This window comes from Python bivittatus, unplaced genomic scaffold (assembly GCF_059951505.1).
Source record: "Python bivittatus isolate LINGU-HERP-01145 unplaced genomic scaffold, Pbiv_v1 ctg000010_np1212, whole genome shotgun sequence".
Taxonomy (NCBI): domain Eukaryota; kingdom Metazoa; phylum Chordata; class Lepidosauria; order Squamata; family Pythonidae; genus Python; species Python bivittatus.
This window is the reverse complement of record NW_028277029.1, coordinates 5,414,446-5,436,394: the sequence shown is the minus strand read 5'-3', so window position 1 is coordinate 5,436,394 and position 21,949 is coordinate 5,414,446. Positions and strand designations below refer to the sequence as shown.

Here is a 21,949-nt window from a genome sequence, read left to right as displayed (position 1 = left end):
AGAACGTTAGAAGGCATATCTGAGCCTATCCAAACAATTAATTTGTACTGCAATGTTTCCTCATCCGTTTTAAATAATACATGCTCATCTGTCAAAAAAGCTGCCTCTTCTTGTTCAAGGAACAAAATCTGTTTGCTATCTAACCTTTATGAAAGAAAAGGACCTACACAATATCCTACTTATACTTATCCTGCTCTTTATATTATCAAGATATAATTCTTACTCTTATGAACTGGGCAGGGTTAGCATCTGAAATAGTAGTTTATTACAACATCTAACTGTAATCATCTTAAATCACACAACACTGTTACAGCAACTGTATTTTGTAGAACCTGACCAATTCTTTCAGACTGCCAAAATTGTGCAGGTTTAGTTCCTTGGTTCTCAAAGCTCCCAGTCAAGATAGGGATGGAGAAGGCAGCCTTTTCTTAAAAGGAAATTACCAGTCCTCCTTCAGGAGCCAATTGTACATGCATTATTATTAGGATACTCTCCAAGTAGGAGGTCAACAAATACTCAACATTTCAAGCATTCCTGGATGAGATGTACTTTAAGTGTTGTCTAAATAATCAGAGATGTATGAATAGTCCAACTGGAAGATCATCTGGCAACTGCTAAAAAGAATTTCATTCCATTACCTGCTTCATGCCAATCCCTGATTTACTTCGATATCACTATAGGATGTATTGAAACACTCTGAATGATTGTTTTGTTTGGAAATAATTCTTCAGTCCAGAAAAAAAGGGTAAAGGTTAAATTGGGGTGATGGAGAACAACCTCACCAGTTCGCCTTCTGGTAAAAGATTCGTTTGTAATTGGCCGTGACCATAACAGCATTATGTGTTAACCCTTCCTATGGCAGCTATGAAATTCTCAAAATTTCAAGTATACATCCACTGGTCTGAAAGTTACTGATCTATGATAGGTTATCAGACAGGTAACCAAATTGAGACTAATAAAAATTCAAATTCATATGACCATTTTAAATTATCTACAGTATGAGCTTGATAATCAATTCACTGTAATTGATATCTTAGAAGTACAGATCAGCCAAAAGATCTCAAAGCCAACTCAAAAAAGATAAATTTTTATTTCTTACAAATGCTTTTAAATTATAATGTCACAAAATATGTCTGCTCTGAGTAAAGTGGGGAGTACTATCTGGCATCTCTCATCTACAGCATAACCAATCCACAACAAATAAGCAAGAGTATCTACATTAGTAGCTGGTGGTGTCTGGTTAAGTAGAGGAAATCTGGCTGGAGATGCAGTTGGCAGATGATCAGAAATCAAAAGTTCCAGTCATTTTAAGACTAGGGCATGGAATGATAAGAAGAAAGCTTACAAACATTCTAACAATATGCTTAGTGAGATGCATGGCTATTTATGTTCTAGGCTGCCAAGCTGCACTCAGATACATGATTAATCACATGATTAAGCCACAGCTTGTGAGTCTTACTCCCAAAGAGCACAGCCTTGCAGTTTTGCACATCTGTTCACTGGATGGTGTTGTTGTTCTTTAGGGTTTAGGTTTTATAAACCTGGCTCAGAATCTGCTAAGGCACACTCTAATGTGAAGATGTTTGATTTAAGTTGTAGGGTGGCAAACTCATGAAAACAACATTTAAGTTGATTTAAGTTGTAGACCATGGCTTAACCTTTAGGTGATTGGCAAGCTATTGCTTTTGGGCAGCTGACCTTCACTCCTTCTCCTCATCTCCTCTGAATCACAGATGGACACTGCAAACTTCTTTCACTCCTTGTTCAAACACTATATAGTTTACTCAACTATCAGCAATGGAAGCAACACTGACAAAAGAATATGCAATCATGAACATCTATGGCATCCTCCCAGGATTGTTGTTCTGAGCATATCCCCTCCTATCACTTAGATGCTAAACAGGTAAGTTCTTGATGGATAACCCCTTTTCTAGAACCTTAAGTTGAGATCTACTATGTATATTTTTTGTTTCAATACTGCTTTCATTATGTAAACTGATTCCTTATGACAGCATGAACAGAGCACAGTTCTTATACAGCTGTTCAATAGCAAGCATTAAGGCAAGGAACGAGCACAAATTAATGTAAGAGTTGGTTCCCAGACTGATAGAAATTCAAAAGTACAGGTAGCCCTTAGGTTAAGAACCCCTGGTTTAAGGACAACCCACAGTTAAGAATAGAGCCTATTGTAGCAAAATACAAGTTGAATACACAGTGATTTGAGCTAAATACACAATACTATTTATACAGTGTTATACAATAATACTGTTCCACCTCACATACAAATTCGACTTAAGGACAGACCTTGGGAACAGAACTCGTTCTTAAACTGGGGATTACCTGTAATGTAAAATCTACAGTGTGATGTAAAATCCAACTACAGACCTTCCTATTAGTGAAGAGAACTGCCTCCTTGCTAGGTCATCAGAACATTGTTAGAAAAAGGATCAGAAAGTTTCTACTCGAATGAACACATGAACATATTGGTTCTGAATTAAAAACAGTTCAGTGGCTGGAATTCTTATAACCCCATACCATCTCCCACATTAAATCTTGCCAAAGAAAATGTTGTGAGAATCATGCTTAGAAAAAAATCACTTTGGGTTTGACAGCTGTCGAAGTGTCTGTTGTCAGCTTAAAAACCTATCTCTTATGTAGAGACATGTTGAACATTGCACTCAGTGAAGGATAGCTGGTCAACCCAACTGTCCTGCTGATATGTCATGTAATACAGCAAATATTATTCTAAGATGACACAGTTCACTCTGTCTGACCATCAGATTGAGGATGGCAAGTAACGGTAAGATGTAACTCCATCACCAAAGTTTCTAATAGTATTATCTATTATGAATTGCACTGTAAATTTTGCACCTAAGTCAGAGATGACACAATAAGGCAATCCAGAGTTGAACATACTCATCAGCAGTTGGCAGATACAAATAGGGGTTAAAACCATAATAAAAAACAGTCCCGAATCACAGGAATAGTGGTGTAACCCACAGTTCAGTCAGGCAGTTCAAAGATGAACACCCACGGAGGCAGTCTTCCAGGTGTCAAGCCTTTTGAGGGTGGCAAACTCATGAAAACAAGAACCACTTAGATTTCTGGAATGATCTTTATGGCTAACAGGGTAATGGAACAGAATCTTGAAAACCTGCCAAAGCAATTCTCCAGATCAGCTTATACCTAGTATAATTAAAGTGGAGTTATTCTGAGTCTCTTTCCCACATTTTCTCTCTTCCCTGGCCTAAGGAATCTTTGCTTCAACTCTCCTGCCCCCTCCTCTGTGTTCCCAGGGTCTGTTAGACATTCTATCACACAGGGCCTCATGAGTTTGTGCAGTGGCATGAGAAGTTTACTATGAATGGAGGATGCCAGGCCAATACTGCTTTTACCCTGACCAAATCTATCAGAATTCCTGTCAGAGAAGCAAAATGTTCAAGAAAATCCACCAACGATAGACTGAAAGTGCTAACTGGCATACAGATTATATTTATGCAGCCTTTGTAACATCAATCTTATGTGTCTCTCTTGTTGATACAGGTCAATGGACTATATCAGCCAAACATACAAATAAACAATTAGACAAAGATCTAATAGGTCCCTACAGATATTGTTCATAAACTGTTGGAAGACTGCCAGGGGCACTGCATAGTCTGAACACCATTAGGGCTAGGTTTGATAGGAAGATTTTCACTCATTTCTTGCTATGATGTATATCAGATTATATGCCTCCCTCTCCCAGTCCAATTTGCATAAACAATGACGTGGCACAAGTGGTCTATAAAAAAGGAGATCAAGGGTAATAGGTACCACTTTCACTCTGTAACTCTGCTCAATACTAGGTAGTATTAAAAAAACCTTATTTTCCAATTTTTTTAAACATCATATAATACAAAGGCTATAGTCAAAGGAATGAGTGGTCATATGAAGCCCTTCCACAGATGCTCCATCAGAAAACATTGAAGGTTGTCAATTCCAGTTCTGTGTTAATCTTTCCTAAGAAAATCTGTGCCAGGAAAAAAATCAATAGCACACTCAAAAGATCCATGTTCATACTGATAGCAACAGCCCTCCTAACTTAGAGAAAAGTCTTCTTTGTTGATAATCCTGGTGTAAGCCATTAGAAGTTCAAGCCATGTTTTTCATGAACACCAGCCAAAAGGAAAACTATTTCATTCTACAATCAAAGCATGAGAGGATTATGGGTTCATAGCCAAGAAAACCCTAGCACCAATGGGAACCGATTAGTTTACCAAATTGAAGCATGCTTCTTAATGTCTTTGTAACCACATCAACAAAGAAAGGGTCTTCCATAAATGTTTCCAACCATCATGGGGAGAGGGTCCTAAAGAAGAATGTGAAGGTTTTTATCAAGTCAGTACCAATGGAAGTACTAGAACTTTGCCTCTATAGAAATCTACAGCCAAACAGGCAAGCAGATAAGTACAGGAATGGGGCACTTCCTTTATGACTTCTGGAGGGGCTGTGAGATTTTTTTCTTCTAACTTGTACTCCCTGTGGGCTCCAAGAGGGCCCATTTTCCATATGGGAGAGATGAATCCTTTTTCCTGAGTACAGTACTTGTCAGTTGAAGTGTCCAACTATCCACAGCACCAAAAAGCCCCCTAATTTTACTATCAAGATTTCTACTCCTTGGAAAGACATGGTCTGCCCCTGATCCTCATACAATTGTGGGTTTGTGCAATGATTGCCAATCTGCACCCTGCTCCAGTGTGAGGCACCCCCATGACTTTACTTAGTATCATTACGTGTGCTGGCTCTCCAGCCTATTGTCAGTATTACTACATGACTACATTACTACTACCCTAACTTCATGATTATTCAAATGTACAATAGAAATACCAACATACAGTCACTTTCATTTTAATGGAGATGATATTTGATGGTCTGCAACACAGTACAAGTATATTTAAGTATTGGGAGACATTCAGTATTTGCCTCCTTGATTGAATCTAAGACACCTTTTGCAAGACTATATTTAAAACCTCAGCAACAATTATACTACATGGGTCTAATTTTAAAGAGTCAAGACAATAATGATCATCAACAGTAGAAAATATTTACTAATAATATTTGGCAAGACAGTTTCTAAGTAAGCATTAAAAGACAAACAAGCTGGAAAATTTACTGGAGTTTGAACTGAACAATAATCCTACACATAACACAGTATCTTATCTATAATTCTAAGTACTCCAAACTTTGAAAGAGTATTTAGAACATAGCACAGAATAGATAAATAGAGTACAGATGTCTACTAAAGAACATAACAATAAATTATAGTTAGAGCAATTCTAAATTTTTAATCAAACTGAATGTAGATCACATTAATTCTCAGATGTACAGAAAATAGGGCTACATACTCTTTCAAAGTCAGATATGGTACAGCCATTGCCAGCCTAAATCCTTTAATTCTATATTGTCTCACATGAGATACATGCCTTATAATGCAACTGCAGAAACGTCTGCATAAGCTTATATATTGATTTTCAATGCAATGGATGCAATTCAGAGTATATAGAACTTGTATACCTGTCATTTCAACACTCAGTTTGAAGTACAAGATGTATTATCAGATACTTGATTAACAGCATACTGGAAAAAGTTTAAATAGGAATTGAATTAATAATTCGGTACTGAACATAATGAAGATCTGAAATATTTCTGATCAATATCCTTTGCCACTGACAAATTATCCTATTTTACAATAAATTATCCTGTCCTTACTGTTTATTTTAAGGTATTTTATGGAACAAAAAGAAACAATGCCATACAATTTTACACCTATATTTATACATTATATTAAATAATGTGTTTGGTTTTGATGTTCTGGGAATCATTGGCCTCTATGGTTATTAATAATTTATTAAACTTGTATGCCGCCTGATTCTCAATGATTCTGGGTGACTATTTATTCAGCAAATCATGTCTAAGGCAAAGTGTGATTTAGTGCAATGTGTAAACCAGCTTATACCTTGGGTCCTAAAGTAAGTTAGTAACCAGGACCAGCCAATTCATTTCTCCCATCCATAACAATGGGACCCCTCTGAAATAGCATGGAATGCAATGCCACAGAGCTGCTAGAGAATAATCAGGCTTCAACATTTTAATTGTTTTAATTATACAACTTATTTTTAGGGCTTGGGGTACCTTTAAGTTGCTTTATTTTGCAGTTTTGTGATCCTTATAGAGACACTTACAGAACCTGGCACCAGATGATCTAGTACTAAAACACTGCATTTCAGATTGATAGCTCCTCAAGTGTTTGATAAATACATTGTTTGCAAGTTGATTCCAATCATATCTTTGTCACAGCTACCCTGCAGTCATTTAGTGTGAAAAGGAACAATGCCTATATCAGATAGCATATCCCAGTTCTAGTTATTAATCAAGTTTAAGACAATAGTTTATTGTTCTTCAGTTAACTTACTACCATGTTTAAATCTCTTGTCCTGCCATGATGGATGGGTTTAACTTGATAATGTGAAACCAATCAATAAATCCATTTTATTTCATGGATTTAAATATTAATTTAATAGCACAGTCTTAATCATACCTACAAAGAATGAAGTCCTATTGAGTTGAAAAAAGCTTATTTTCAAATACGTGTACAAAGAACTGCAGCCTAAAGCTAATGTTGCTTTTAAGAGTTTGATTAATTGGATCAACTATTCCCAACATGTAAGCACAGACCTTTCATATAAGGAGCAAACAAGCCAGGGAACCTTCCGTTCAGGATATTGTAGCTAAAATAGTAGGGTCTGAGTTCTGACACACAATGCAAAAGTGTCATTATATTAAGAATGTGTTTTTTCTTCACACACACACACACACGTGATAAGCCATGATGTCATTTGTTTGACATTTGTCTTAAGAGTACAGTGGTACCTCGGTTCACGAACTTAATTCGTTCCACGACTCTGGTCGCGACCCAAATTGGTCACGACCCGAATCAAATTTTCCCATAAGGTTCAATGTAAATATGGTTAATCCGTTCTGACCCCTACGAATTTGGTCGCCAACCAATTTTGGTTGCGACCCGAATCAAATTTTCCCATAAGGTTCAATGTAATTACGGTTAATCCGTTCTGAACCATATGTATTTTTTTTTTTAAACCACAAAAATATGATACAAAGTACAGTACGAAGAGAGAGAACGCTAACCTTGCTCGATGCGACTTCTGGCATGGAGGACAGGAAGGCGGGTGGGGAGGCGGTTATTGCTTGGAGGGAGAGTCCCCCTCCCTACAGGAAGCCATGACCATGTGTCAAGGCAGGGAAAATGGCCACGGATCCTGTTCGTCACCCAATCCGGCGTTCGCAAACGGAAGCAAAATTTTGCGAACGGTGCTGTTCGTGACCCGAATTGGTCGTGAACAGAAGCGTTCGTGACCCGAGGTACCACTGTATTATATAAGTCCAGTCATCATCATTTATGGCTTACCATGATGTATTAACCCAGTTATTGTGAACTGTTCAAAAAATCATAATTAAAACAACCCATGCCTTACCACATGTAGAGGAGTAAGTGATGGCCTTGGGAAAAAAATATTAGCTGTTAGGGAAGCATGAATTTTGCCTAGAAAAACAAGAAAGGGTAAGAAAGAAACTCAAGGTTGACCCACTTTGACTCTCTTTGGCAGTGTTCCTCAACCTTGGCGACTTTAAGATGGGTGGACTTCAACTCCCAGAACTCCCCAGCCACCCATCTCAAAGTTCCCAAGGTTGAGGAACACTGCTCTTTGGTATAAAAGAGAAGGAAGGGGAAATGCTGTCATACTTTCAAGATTCTATTATTATAACTTATACCAATGAAGTAGAGTTCCAGTATTTCTTGTGGTGTCTGTTTCCTGATCTGGTCTATGTCAAAAGATTGTTACCATGTGTGAAGCCAGTCACTGGAATGCTTCAGTTTCTCTACTAAATGACTAGTCAACATTTTTAGAACGAACCCTCTTCTTGTACTCTTCTCTTTCCCCACTACATGCTCCGCTTTATTTAGGATTTTCTTGTTTGAGGATAATATTCTTCCATTTCAGACATTTGCAGAAGTCCCATATACTTTGGATTCTGAAACTGGAACAAACTAAAAATAGTTCCACAATTTTTTTCTTGAAAGGAAATAACCAGTGTCCTGGATTTCTAAATAGAATGGCCTTACCACTGCCTATCTCTAACTCTTCCATACTCCTCTACTGACAAGCAGGTTATTTATTTAAAGTATGGGGGGCACCCAGGTCTACAATTCAGACATCACAAAGTTTGAATGATGAAAAAGATCCCAAAGTCATGTGAATTTCTCATTTGAGATTTCCATCTATATGAAAAGGCATACATTAACTTAAGAATGATTCTCACTGCATATTGAGACCATGGGAGTAGGACCTTATAGTGTGAATGCGTAATACAGTATTCCTCTCCAGAATGAAAGATAAGAAGGAAAAAAATGCTTAAATAAAGCAAACTTTATACAGTAGTGGTTAAACAAAAAATGGACAGAGGTCTGTTTTAATATTGCATTTGTCAATGCAAAACAATAACAACAACTGAAGAGTAAGATTAGATTTAAAGATAGTAGTTCAAACCTAGTACCTGGTATAGCAAAAAAGCCTTACTCAGAGTTAGCGGCCAGCAAAATTGTTATCTGCCATCTAAAGCTGCCATCTAAACACATAAAGTAGGGTGCTCCCCACTTTGAAAAAGACCTTGCATGACATCATTCTACCATATGAGCAAGGAGTACAGTAAATACTCAGCACTGGAGAAGAAAATAGGGATTCAGTTCTGACATTATCAGCTGGCATACTGGGGCATTTGTTGGATTCCTTGTGTGTTGCTCACTGAATGCTGATGTTTATTTTATCTGCTTTTCAACACTTGCCACTGCTTGGAATTTATCATGGACTGGGGCACCAGAGCCAGTAGTCTGACATTCAGCTGTAGGCTTGACTTGTGGCAGTAGAGCTAATCACAGCACCACATGTGCAAGATAAACCCACTGATGTGCAAAGATAAGTCAAAGTTGGCGACTGCAACAATACCGATATGCTTGCCAGAACGACTAAGTGGCACCAAATGCCAGCTACCTCAAAGGAAATCTGCTCAGAACTTTGCAAAATCAGGAACCTATGAAGATTCCCTTGCACTGGGAATCTTAAGCTTTATATTATACTTTGCTACTGGCAGATGATAGGATTGTACTCCTAAGATTATGCACATTGTATTACATTTCTCTACTGAATCTAGTTTTCAGATCTTTCCAATCCCAAAAATGGTTAAAGCACATTCATTCCTACACATAATTCTTGTCAGTTAAAAAATTATCTGCGTTAGATAGAAAAGTTACAAAGCAATTGTTAGGAGGAAAATAATAGGAAGCACTTTACAGAATATCTACCTATCTACCTATCTCTCTTTACAGAATGACAAGGGCAACCACAATGTTGCCACAAATTTCAATCTTCTAGATTTCAGTACATTGTTCAATATTATATAAGGAAGAAGGAACATCTGAAGTGAGGTGAGGGTGGAGAGAATCAGTGTCATACTACATGCTTTGCATCTATCTGATTTGAGAGAACCCAGTTGGAGAATATACCTCATTTAAATTCAGTGTAATACATTAGATATTGCTATGCCATAAGAAAAGGATAATTCTTCCTTATATAAAGCAATTTAGAAGTTTCAGTTGAGACATTTCAACATACGAACAGTAGCGCATTAGGTTCCATTTTCAAAAGTTCACATTCAAGAATAAATTCTATTCTAATGAAGGCAAAATATGCACATTAAAGGTTTGTTTAAAGACAACATGAAAGCTAAAACTAGAACCCTAATTCCATTAAGGATTCCCTTTCAGCAGAGCAGTGACTAAACAACTAATTATTATTTAGAATAGGTAAAGCAATTTTAAAGACTTCTAAAGGAAAATTAAATCTTAAGTTAATTTATATAAAATTATACCATGAGGAGCAACTTTTTCCCAAAAGCCTGTCAAATATATTTTGAGGATTTTCTGTGCACAAGAATAATAAGAACAAGCAAGAAATGTGAATCTTATAGTCTTAAATATTACTTCATTCATCATTCACTAAAAATTGATAAACATATTACTCTAGGACTAACACGATTTAAGGAAATTATTTTGATTTGTTGAAAACACAGAGCCCATTTGCTTTCTCATTAAACTCAAGTTTTAAAGTTTACAGTTCAGCCTCATACCCTGCAACCACCTCAGACGCATTAACTTCTGCTTGAAGGTCTTTCAAAAATTCTTTTCTCTGAGAACCAGCAGAGTGATAAAAAGATACTTGCAATTCGTATCAATATGAGCTGCCAGCTTCCAATGAAACTACATTAATAATCCATAGTTAAAATGAAGGCCAATGCAGCTGAGAAATTGACAAAGGTGACTCTTCATGCAAAGGAAGTGCCTTAATGTTGTTAGAGAAACTACTTTACATGATTTTTCTTTAAAAAAATCTCTCTCTCTCTCTCTCTCTCTCTCTCTCTCTCTCTCTCTCACACACACACACACACACACACATATGAAATGTGGTGGAAATATATAGGGGTTTTTCAATTTTATGCCTAAAGATTGCTGCTCATGAAACAAGAGTTCCCAATGTTCTCCCTCCTGTCTCTTACCATGGCCCCCAAACATGTTCTTGGGAGTCCTCCAAATCCTCAAGAACAGTTATGGGGAATGTGCTAGTAGATGCAGAGTGAAAAGAGAAGACATTTTATTGATAAGGTTGTTCTGTGATCAGAATAACGCCGATGGATTCAACTCTCTCTCTTTTTCCTAGAAATCCTGAAGCATTCTCAACCATAACCCTTTCTAGAAGAAAACTGCAGAAACAGAGGCATACATCCATATATATGTGGTACTTTGGAATCCAGCACCGTTTGTTATTAAATGTCAGCTAGACATTATTACATCTAAGTTAGGAATTTTATACAATGTTTGCTCCCCCATATAAAAGCCAACTTGACCAAAAAAAGGTCAAGATTCCCTAAGATAAACAAGTGGCACAGCTTCTAAATGTATTCAACAACTCTGAATTCATCACTTCATTTGTACAGAATACTGGAACTCTATTCAGGAATTTAAAAACCTTAACATGGAGGAGAAAAAGGCATGAAAACCCCAGCCTTAACCCTGCCCACCACTGGCAGGGAGTGTCTGACATAAGTACCAAATTGTAAAGAGTACTATAATCCATATTCAGTCAAATACAATTATATTATTAAATGAATAATTAAAATGGCTATAAAATAAGATACTCTGTTTACAAAAGTCATTGTTTCCCATCTGCACATACCAACTATTCTCTCTCACACATCCAATAACTCTTAGAAACATATAAGCATGTGCATGCACCCAACATGCGCACCCAGACATACACAAGTTCCCCTCCAACATTCCAGCACAAAAAGCATAAAAGAAGGGGGGGGGGAACAGAATGGAAATGAGTTCAGGGGAAAGAAAAGCTTTACTGGGAGGGAGGAGAAATGGGGGAACAAAAGTGGATGGAGAAATGAGAAGAGATAACTGGAGAGGAAAGGAAAGTAGGGAGAGAGACTCTGTTTAGGCATTACAAAGAGTTAAATTTACCAGGCAAATGGCTCTTCCAAAGCAGTGCTAAGCTAATCTTCACATTTTGCAGCAACAATGTCTGCAGCCATTTACAGGCAGTCCTTGACTTATAACCATTCGTTCAGTGACCATTCAAAGTTACGATGGCGCTGAACAAGAGGGACTTATGACACACCCTTGGAGTTCCAGCTGCTGCAGCATCCCTGCAGTCACATGATCATGATTTCCAACATTCCCTGCTGGCTTTTCACAAGCAAAGTCAATGGAGAAGTCGGCAGGAAGTTGGAAGTCGCAGTCATGTAAGGTCCTCGGTTAATGACCTGAACGGTCCTTGCTTAACAACGGCAACCAGGACTGTCAGAATTACCACTGTTATCCAGCATGGTCATGTGGCATCACACTTTACAATCAGTAATTTAGCGACAGCAATTCTGTTCCCAATTGCCGTTATAAGCCGAGGACTACCTTTACACCTTTTGTTCATTCCTTTGTTTCCAATGTTATCTTCTATTCTTAATCACAGGTAATTATTTGGGGAAAAACTATGCCTTCCTAGCAGAATGCTTACTTTTAATCCTTCTTGTCAACCCATGAAAGCTGGAGGGCTACATAAGTATTTTTTCCCATACCTCTTGGCATTAGCCAAGTCTAGCTGAAAAACCACAGAGTTTTCCACTTAATAATGTAATAATGTATAAATAATGCATTACATTTGATTTCTTTAATTTCTCCCCACTATATTTGCCTAACCTCTTATTAACTGAACACTCATATTACATTAAATACATTAATTGACAATAAATCTTTTTGGGTCGTTACACCAATCAGGTGTACAACTGCTCAAAGAACACAACAACTAAGACAGCAAATGTTATATGATATCCACTGTTCATTACTGATTTCACTGTAGATTCCATTTACTAAATAGCTCGCAGTATAAACTTAGCAATTTCCTCTCCTGTTTACTATTGTCTTATAGAATGTATGGATGCAGAGCATTTTAAAGGAGAGAAAGGATACATGGCATTTGTCAGAAAACAGAAAGTAAGAGAGTAAGGTTTTGTATCACTCTGTATCAGTACCGCAGAAAAAGATCTCAACCATCTAATACATCAGAGCTACAAATAATGGCTTAAACTATTATCCAACCCCAACTTGATTTAAATGAATTCATTTTGTTTCAATAGCACCTTCGCAAAGAGTATAGAGAGAGCATTTGTCAGTTTCTGGTATATATTGCCTTACATCTTGGGACTTGGGGAAAGTAAAGACTTGTCAGCTTTATTAAAATTCTGCATTCCATAAATCTTCTGAAAGTGGCTGCAACCAGAAATAAAAAACCAGGGAACTCCTATGAACCCAAAAAATTATGTGGGAGCATGCAAACAGAGCATCTGGGATCCCCACCATAATACGGTCTGCTCGAACTTTACATGTGGCAGAAACACACAGAGCAGACCTCTGTCAACTACTGCCAAGTTTATAGCATGCAAACAAAACCAACACTAACTGAAACTGATCTGACAAGTTTCTTTTCTCCCATGAGGAACCTGAGAAAGAGACTATGAGAAGAGTTTTTTTTCTTCCCAAGTTCAGCTAACTTCAAAAGAATCATTCAGTCCATCATTTCCAAGAAAAGAAAGTCCACCTCAAATCATTAAATAATTTTTCTGAGGAAGCACTTCAAATTAGCAAACAAATTAGCAAACAGAACGCTATTAAAAATGGCTCAATACACTCACCAAGCTCATTGAGACTCTGAGCAGCTTTTGTTATCTCTCTGCTTCCTCCCTGCAGCTGCCCTTGAAGTCTTTTGCTGAGATACAAGATCCGTATTATTCTCCGCAGCAAGTCGCAAGCAGCCTTGAGAGGAAACATTGCTTAAGAATGTATTCAACAAGATTCATCATTATTCAGCATTAAGTACCTACTGTGGAAACACCCCGTGTCTTCTGGACTTATAATACAAGCTTGATCCCATTGTTGTTCAGTTCATGACCTGATATTATTTAGCATATAGTGTTGGTAAAAACACCCCACAAAAGCTTATAGCTGCTAGCCACCCTACAAGGAACAACATTTAGACATAAATCCATAATGAAAGAACCACAGGCATCTAGTAGCAGCCACAGTGACATCACATCGATCATCACATCGTAATGCAAAGGATGCAAATGACATAAATCAGTTGGTTTGTGCAATGACATCATAGCATGTATGGTATGACTTCCCTTCCCTCCCAGGGAGAAGCCCACAGAGAGAATTCTACAGCAGCGTTTTTCATGCTGATTCAGGAATTCTGGGAGTTGAAGTCCGCACATCTTAAAGTTGCCAACTTTGAAAACACTGCTCTAGAAGATAATGGCTTCCCTATTAAAACTCTGAGCTTTGCTATTGACTTCAAAAAGAAATATGGCTGGCTAACATCATTTATAATCAATGTTAAAACCTCATGACTGATACCAAAGGAGAATTTAGAAAACAAATGAAGCATGCATAATTTTACAAACCGGCATAATTCACACATACTAGATTCTTCCATATAGTAGATTAACACATAGTTAAACTAAGCTATGTAAAAATAACCTGATTTACATTATATCTCAGTGTACTACTAAAACACAGTAGTATATACTAATGATCTCTTACAACTGACTCCAGCAATCTCTGTATCAAAGACAATGAATTGAATTCTACTCTTCTCTGTAACAATGAACTAGGGCGGACCTGTGAAGCGCTTGAAGTTTCACAGTATAAATATGATGCGCTACTTCGTGAACCATATTTAGAATATGATCCAGTAACAGGAACATTTAGTTGTAGTTAATATGGAATGTTAAACCAGAATTTAGTGGTATAGGTATATAAAGCAGTTCTCTCTTTCCTTTCCTGTTCTAGCTCAGTCACAAGGAGACCAGCAGCATTTCATTCTTTACTAACCACAGTTTTCTATTTCATCCATGTCAGGATTAGTTCATCCAAAACTGGTCAGGATCAGAAATCGCAATCTGATCTTATCTTGTGTTTGTAACACACAATTTCAAATTAAACAGTTGGGATTAAATATCAAATTCCAAATGTCAAACAAAAGTGGATGCTTCCAATCTACTCCTTGCAGTAATACTTTAAAACCCAAAGCTTGTTCATCAATTACTAGTGTAGCGTGACTTTCAAATGCATGTCAGGGAGAAGTAGTATCCTTTTCACCAACTAGTTTTCTGCAATTAAATCTTCAGCTAAATGAACTTGCTTAATGACTTTAATTATGTGTATAGAACAACCAGCATAAATCATTCACTGCATAATTGCTGTTCTAAACCCACTCAGCGATAAAGACTTGTGGACTATACAACTATAGGATCTGGATTATGTGTGTTGGTACCATTACGGCTCTATTTGGTTCCAAACCAGCACATTTTAACTGTTACAGCACTGAATGAAATAAATATGGAATTATTAGGAGGGGAATTTTCCTCCATGGTACTTAGCATCATGATTTTAATCCATTATTTAAAGCAAACCATTCTGCTCATTTATATGTAATTTAAAATTCAGTAACTAAGCTTGCATAGGATGTGGAAATACACAGATCACATGAGGCAGATACAGGGATGGAAAAACTGAACTTATGAAAAGAAAGCATGTAATCAATGAAGATGACCAAGTATCTATTTTGTAGACCCTTTTAGTAAGCAATGCTGAACCACGCAAGAATTACATCCTATAGTATTTCCCAAGGTGGGTGTAGGGTGTGAATTCTACAAGTAAGTGAACAAAGTTGGTTGATCTTTCCTACATGCCTTTGTATCTGTCACATTCACATTCTCATAGATCCAAGGGACAGCCCTTTGAAATGCAAGCACTTTAAAGATTCCAGCTATAAAATGCTTCTAAAGGAAGAATTTCTTTAGCTCCTTTTAGTTGCTTCTGATTCTATATAGGCCACTGGATCATATGAGGATTTTGGCACTTAAAGAAAATCAGCGGCCTGGCATTATGAGTTTGACATATCAACAGCCGAACAAACAATCTGGCAAGTGAAAGAACACGAAGAAAATAGAGTCCCATTTTTCATCTAAAATTGCTTAGTGAAAAATACTCTCTCCAATTCATCATGGTTTTCTAAAATGCTTTTCAGACATTCAGTTAATATAATCTATCAGGAGCCCACCTAAGTAGGTCATTAGAAAGGGAAGTAAATGCCAATCTGTGAAAGGAAAACCCATAATTTTATTTTAACTCATTGTAGATGCAGCCTAGAATGGGATTAATGAAACAAGTTCTTAATTGTTAAACAGTAAAGCTGCTGCAGTTTTGGAGGGGAATATATATTACAGCAAACACATGTCAAGAAGGAGGCCAAGCAGAAATGAAATGTTACGACAAAGCTATTGCTAGAGCTCTGACAATGGTTGATACAGTTGAATGGATACAAGTGAAAGACAATTGTGTTAAGCTTGCTACACAAGCTTGAAATGTTTAGGTTTGCTAATTTTGCACTATTTAATCAAAATTATCATCTTAAGGCTATCTTAGTGAAGATACCAAGAGGACCTACAGTTTTTAAAAGGGCTAAAAGGATACACAGCATAACCAAGATACATAAAGAAATGCTTCTTTTCATAAAGTACATTTTCCCTACTCTTTAACGTGGGAAGCACTGTCTATTGCTATTGCTGAAAAAGTGAGAATTATGTCCATGTGCCCACAATAAAATAGCATCTGAGCACAAATATATAAAACTAGAGAGAACAGAACATTAATTTTGAGGTATCTGGGATTTTTTGAAAAAAACTATCAAAAATTAATGATGATTGACAGACAGCATTTTTAATATTATATCAGGTAAAAAAAGTTCTTAATGGATGTCCATAATGCTAAATAGTGTTTTCTACTTGGTTTCCATCAATCCCAGAAAATGGCATTTTTTAATTCTGGGAAGTGAGGAAAAAGAACCAAATTCTAAACTAAAGGTGCAATTGGGCAGATCCAAAATGAGGGAAACCTTCCCAAAATTACTTTGAAAGGCAATGAAAAAAACAACTAAGAGAGGAAAGGCTCTGAAAATTATGTAAATGTGCTTTACAAATTTTGTAATGAAAAATTCCTTTCGGACTGTATTTATTTTTTTCTTTGTAAGGATTTTTGAAATGTTCACCATTCTTATACAATGGTTTTAATTATTTATTCTGGGAGTGTTTCCCCTTCCAACAAGTAACTATAGCAACACTGTATATCCAACCAGAAGACCATCCGGTTATCTCTGGCCATCATTAATTCACTCAAACACTGAAGTTGCAAACACTGCTCTAAAAAACCCTTCACATCTGTTCTTCTCACAACCGTTATACAGCTCTTTGAAATACTATTTTGCAGTCAAAAGAAATGGATTTCTGGAGAACAAGAAGAGAGAATATCTTACCTGTAGCCTTGCTAACTGTGCAGTGCGGGATACGATTTTGTTGTAGGGATCAATAATTTTGGCTTTGATTCTAATGAAAAATGAGGCATATTTTAGAAATCAGGATAATACACAAGAATTTAAACTTCCAACAACATTACACAGATGGCATACCTGTCAACAGTACTTTGCAGGGCACTAATTCTGGTCTGCATCATTTCAAGAACACCTGCACAAAAGATAGAGGAACAGACCAAAATAACTATTTCACGTGAGATAAAGGCTGCTTTTTTTTCCCAGTTAAGGGAAAGAGCTTAAAATAAGCTAGAAAATTTTAGAAAGTAATACTATCTTAAAATGTTTTAATAGTTAATAATGAGCCTAATATTTTCAGTGCACAAAGGGCTTTATTTTTCTCACATTTATACATTAACGTACACATTTGCTCAAAGCTCACTCTGATCAATGGGACTTCTAAGACTATTTAACAGTACAAAGTAATCCCATGAATGTACAGAAGTCTTACTGAGCTCAACGTCAAACTTAAAAGATTTACAGGATTAAGGTTTTAATCACACAGCTAATACTGCATTTCTACCTATTATCATTATTTATATCCTGCCTTTAAGGATAAAAATCTTCCAAAGCAGCTTACAAGCAATATAAAATCTGTAAAAAAAAAAAGTATTATTTTAAAGCTATCAAAAGAAACTCTGAGGGGCCTTTCCCAAGGGATGGGGGAGGCAGGGAAAGGGAAGAATGAAGCTGAAAGGCCTCTGGATTATCATTCACCTGACCCCCTCTCTCTCTCTTCAAGGACAGTTGGTGGTAACGGCCATGTGGAGAGTGATGGCTTATAGGGACAATGTATGGATATCACATGAAGAAACACTGACTTAGAGGATCACAAAAATATAGGATTGGAAAGGACCTGGGAGGTGTCCTAGTGCAATCCCTTGCCCAGGGCAGGAATCCCAAATAGCTGGTCAACCTTTGCTTGAAAATCTCCAATGATGGAGCCCCCACAACTACAGGAGGCAGGCAGCTGTTCTCATGGTCAGGAAATTCCTCCTTACTCCCTCTGTAAAGCTTCCACCTGTTGATTTTTGTCCTGCCCTTAGGAGCTAGGAAGAATAAATCTACCTTCCCTGTGACTGGGTGAACATTACGAAGAAATTTGTGATGGATTGGGCATCCGAATCAAAACCTCTCCTCATTTCAATCCAAAACTTATCAATAATGCAAGACAATGGGGTACTACAGAAAGCTAAAATATGAATCCAGTTACTCAAGAATACTTGGTCTGCTGACAGTTAGTGCTATTAATAGCTTTTATGCCGCATTTACAAGGCTTTGCTGGCAGTGTGCAGGTACAACTTCGACAGACAAAGAAGGGCTGTAGAATTCATTCTTGGGTGGGGGAAGGGAATCAGTCAAATGTGCTAATAGAAGATTCTATATAATTACATACAAATATATTTCATATTTCATATTTACACACACACGCACACACATATATAATATTCTCTTATATTTAGTACTGAAACATTTAGGCTTTCATCAAGGATCTCTGTATCCTGTTTCCTTCTTTAAGTTTCTAAGCTTGGAGGCCTTTCTTTCTAAGCTTGACAGGTAAGAAGCTGTACCCATAGAGACAAGATAAGGTGTACATTCTAAGGATAGTTTTACCAGGGAAAAGGTGCTTAGTTAACAGTCAAGGGGGCCTGGAAAGGAAAGGAAGGAATTCCTAATGTGGAATGATACTGAGGTAGGACATGGGTGACTGAGTAAGGGGTGGTATTCTAAAGGAGGGGCTGAATGAAATGTATATATTGTGCCAAGAGGAGAGGGTCAAGCACAGCCGCCCACCTATCAACTTGCTGTCATCGCTTTGGCTTCTGGGCGAAAAATAAAGAACTTAATTTCATGCAACCGCCTGTTGTCTCCTTGACCCCGGCTCAGAAACAAACTGGTAAGAAATAATTCTAACACTAAAATGAAAATATGTATGATATCTGATTCAAGGGATGCACAAAATATTAATCTTTCTACAATACTGCTGTGACCCACTACATTTATATTCAACAGTCAGACCACCCAGAATTGTTTCTGTATTGCAAAAATCCCTATTTCAGGTGATGCAACCAAATATAATAGCAGGCTGATTAGATTTAATCATGAAAATCCAACTGTAAATATATTCTGAAAATAAAATCATTAAATTAATTGTAAAAATGATAAAGTTTGCAGTCTAGCAGTGTAATGTCTTCTAAATTTATTCATAATTTTTACCAGTATCTCAGTCCTTGCAGCTGAGAATCAAGGTAAACACTCATGCATTAAGAATCCAAGTGTATTTCGTTTATATAAGCAAAAATATTCAGCAACTGAATCTGAAACAAGGGCCCAGAAGAAAAACCTAAATCCCATGTGGTTGGTTTGTTCAAAACCTACAGCACAGAATCTAAAGCCTGGAGGGATAATGCTACCAAACCACAGAATTTTTAAAGCTCTCCATTAACAGAAAAACCTTGAATGCCTATAGCAATCCTCAACCAGTTACCAGGTGAAAAAGGTATTTAATAAATGCCAGTGGACTATGCTCATGTTTGATTTCCTGTAGATCAGTGCTGGCTAGGGAATTCTGGGAGTTGAAGTCCACACATCTCAAAGTTCAAATCTCAAGATTGAAGGCATTAGGCTGACTGTCTTGGGAACAAAGCGCTAGACTTGATAAGTCTTTAGACTAAGCCAAGAGGGGGTCTTCTGCTATTAAATGGGACATGCATTTCAATACTCCAGGTGGGACTTCATGTTTGGGATGCCATGGTGAGGGTACATCTCTCATCTCTCTCCTGATTAAAAGGCTTTCAAATGTCTATATTATCGAACTGTGTGGATAAGGACTTTCATCATTTGGTAAATAAAATTTTCATTATATATTATTTTGTTTTTAACAAACTATTGGAATGGCAACTAGACCTAAGCGTTCAACAGCTGGCTTAATTTCAGCTAGGCTACTATCTGCTGAGCCAGGCCAGATGGTGGAGGAGGATTCTTCTGCTACTTTACTAAAAGAGATCCTGCCTCAGGTACAACTCTTGAAGCCGATCCAACAAGATCTGGCAGAGCTTAAATGTGATTTAAAATTGATGCAAGAAAAAATGACACGCAAAGAAGATTGTTTAAATGCCCACAAGACTATAACTCAAGCCAGTCATGATATTTTGGATAAATTAATTATTTATCTGGAGTCACAATTGCGTAGGAAACACCTATGTGTGATTGGTATTGAAATCCCTCCAAGTCAATCAAACCTGGCTGAATTTATGGAAGACTTTTTCAGAAAGCTCCTTTCTTTGGGAACGGACTTTCCAGTCGAGACTGACTATGTGATTAAAATTCCTTTAATGAGAAGGAAGACTGGAACTAGTTCCAATATTCTTATTGTGAAATTCCTCCGTATTACCACAAGAGATGAGATTTTACGTATATTTTGCCAGGAATCAGTAAAGTCTCCTTTGAAATGGGCTTCTAGTCAAAGTAAGATATCAACTTATCCTGATTTTACTAAAGAGTTTTCAGAAAAGAGAAAGATGCTTACAAAAACTCAAAGTCTTGCCAGATCAATACAACTTCAATATTTCATGCATTTTCCAGCTACATTCTGCATTAATAATCAAGATCAGATTCACAAATGTGATAATCCCTTGAATGCAGAGGCTTTATCTTATCTTTAAAATCTGCAGATGGACAAGCTTGATTGTGTTTCATTCTACAGAATCCGCCACAGAGAAGTTGGAGTTTGCCTACAGTAAAAACCTAAGTTTAAAAGTCTACATGCCAGTATTTTTTTTCTGTACTCCTGTTTGTTTTGGGGTTTTTTCTAGATAGTCTGGCAAACTGCCAACTCTATCACTTATTTTTAACACACAGTACTTTTTTTTTCAATTAGTAGCGTCTGAAACTGTTCCATAATTTTCAGTGTAAGAAGAGAGATGAAACCACCGTGCCATCCCCTTCGGGAAGTCGTCAATTCCTGTGATTTTTTTTTTCATTCTTTACATATTGTTGTTTTCTTTCCTTTTAATTTTTTTATAATGTCACTTGCTTGGTTTTTTTAAATTTTTATGCACATAATCATATTTTTCTATTTTTCCTTTAAGTATAGATTCTATATAGATGTAAAAAGGTGGTACTGGAATGTTGAGTCTTTATGGAGGTTCTATGTCTGTGAACAATACTAGAAAATATTGTTAAATATTTAAATATAGAAAAGTTTATTATTAGATATTTCTTAAATGTTACAGGTCATAAAATGGATTGGTATTGGGAGAATATTGATAAGTGGGCCAAAATAAAATTTATGGATGAAGTTAGTTACTTTAAATGTAAAAGGTTACAAGAATCCAAGAAACAAAATGTAATCTTAGCATATTTAAAATCGTTAAGGGCAGATATTGTTTATCTACAAGAGACTCATCTAACGGAACAGGATAATTCTCTATTAATGAAAGATTGAGTGGGACAGGTTTACCTCACAGATACTCTGACGAAAGCTAAAGGTGTGGCCATTTTGGGTTTGAAAAGGATTCCCAATTGATGTTCAACAAGTTATTACTGATGTAAATGGGCATTATTTAATTTTATGTGCCAAAATAGCAGAGACTGTATAGTTTTCTACAGAGAAATACAGAAGAAGAAATATGAATTAACTATTATAATATTACAGCAGACAGAATTTATGCTAACATGTTTATAACAGAGATACTGAGAGAACGGTGAAAGACTCGGTAAGATCTTGGTTAATCGTTTAAAGCAAAAAAAAAGATAGGGCAATGATTCCAATCATTAGAGGTGAAAGAGATGAAATGTATAAAACTTCAATGGATATTAATTGTCAATTTTTAAAATTTTATTCAGAATTA

The 21,949-nt window shown here is 36.7% G+C and overlaps 1 protein-coding gene and 1 long non-coding RNA gene across 2 annotated transcripts in view; one reads left to right on the top strand and one right to left on the bottom strand.

The window, feature by feature from the left end:
• Window positions 1-21,949, bottom strand: part of COG5 (component of oligomeric golgi complex 5) — a 145,833-nt gene that overhangs the window by 112,011 nt on the left and 11,873 nt on the right. The window contains exons 4-6 of the mRNA XM_088153433.1: window positions 17,196-17,250; window positions 17,043-17,112; window positions 13,363-13,483 (exon numbers count right to left, since the gene is read on the bottom strand). Of these exons, the coding sequence (XP_088009559.1) occupies window positions 13,363-13,483; window positions 17,043-17,112; window positions 17,196-17,250 (246 nt within the window). The remainder of the gene's footprint in view (window positions 1-13,362; window positions 13,484-17,042; window positions 17,113-17,195; window positions 17,251-21,949) is intronic.
• Window positions 18,334-21,949, top strand: part of LOC148217197 (uncharacterized) — a 29,186-nt gene continuing 25,570 nt past the window's right edge. Inside the window, exon 1 of the long non-coding RNA XR_015798430.1 lies at window positions 18,334-18,993. This is a non-coding gene — a long non-coding RNA (uncharacterized LOC148217197). The remainder of the gene's footprint in view (window positions 18,994-21,949) is intronic.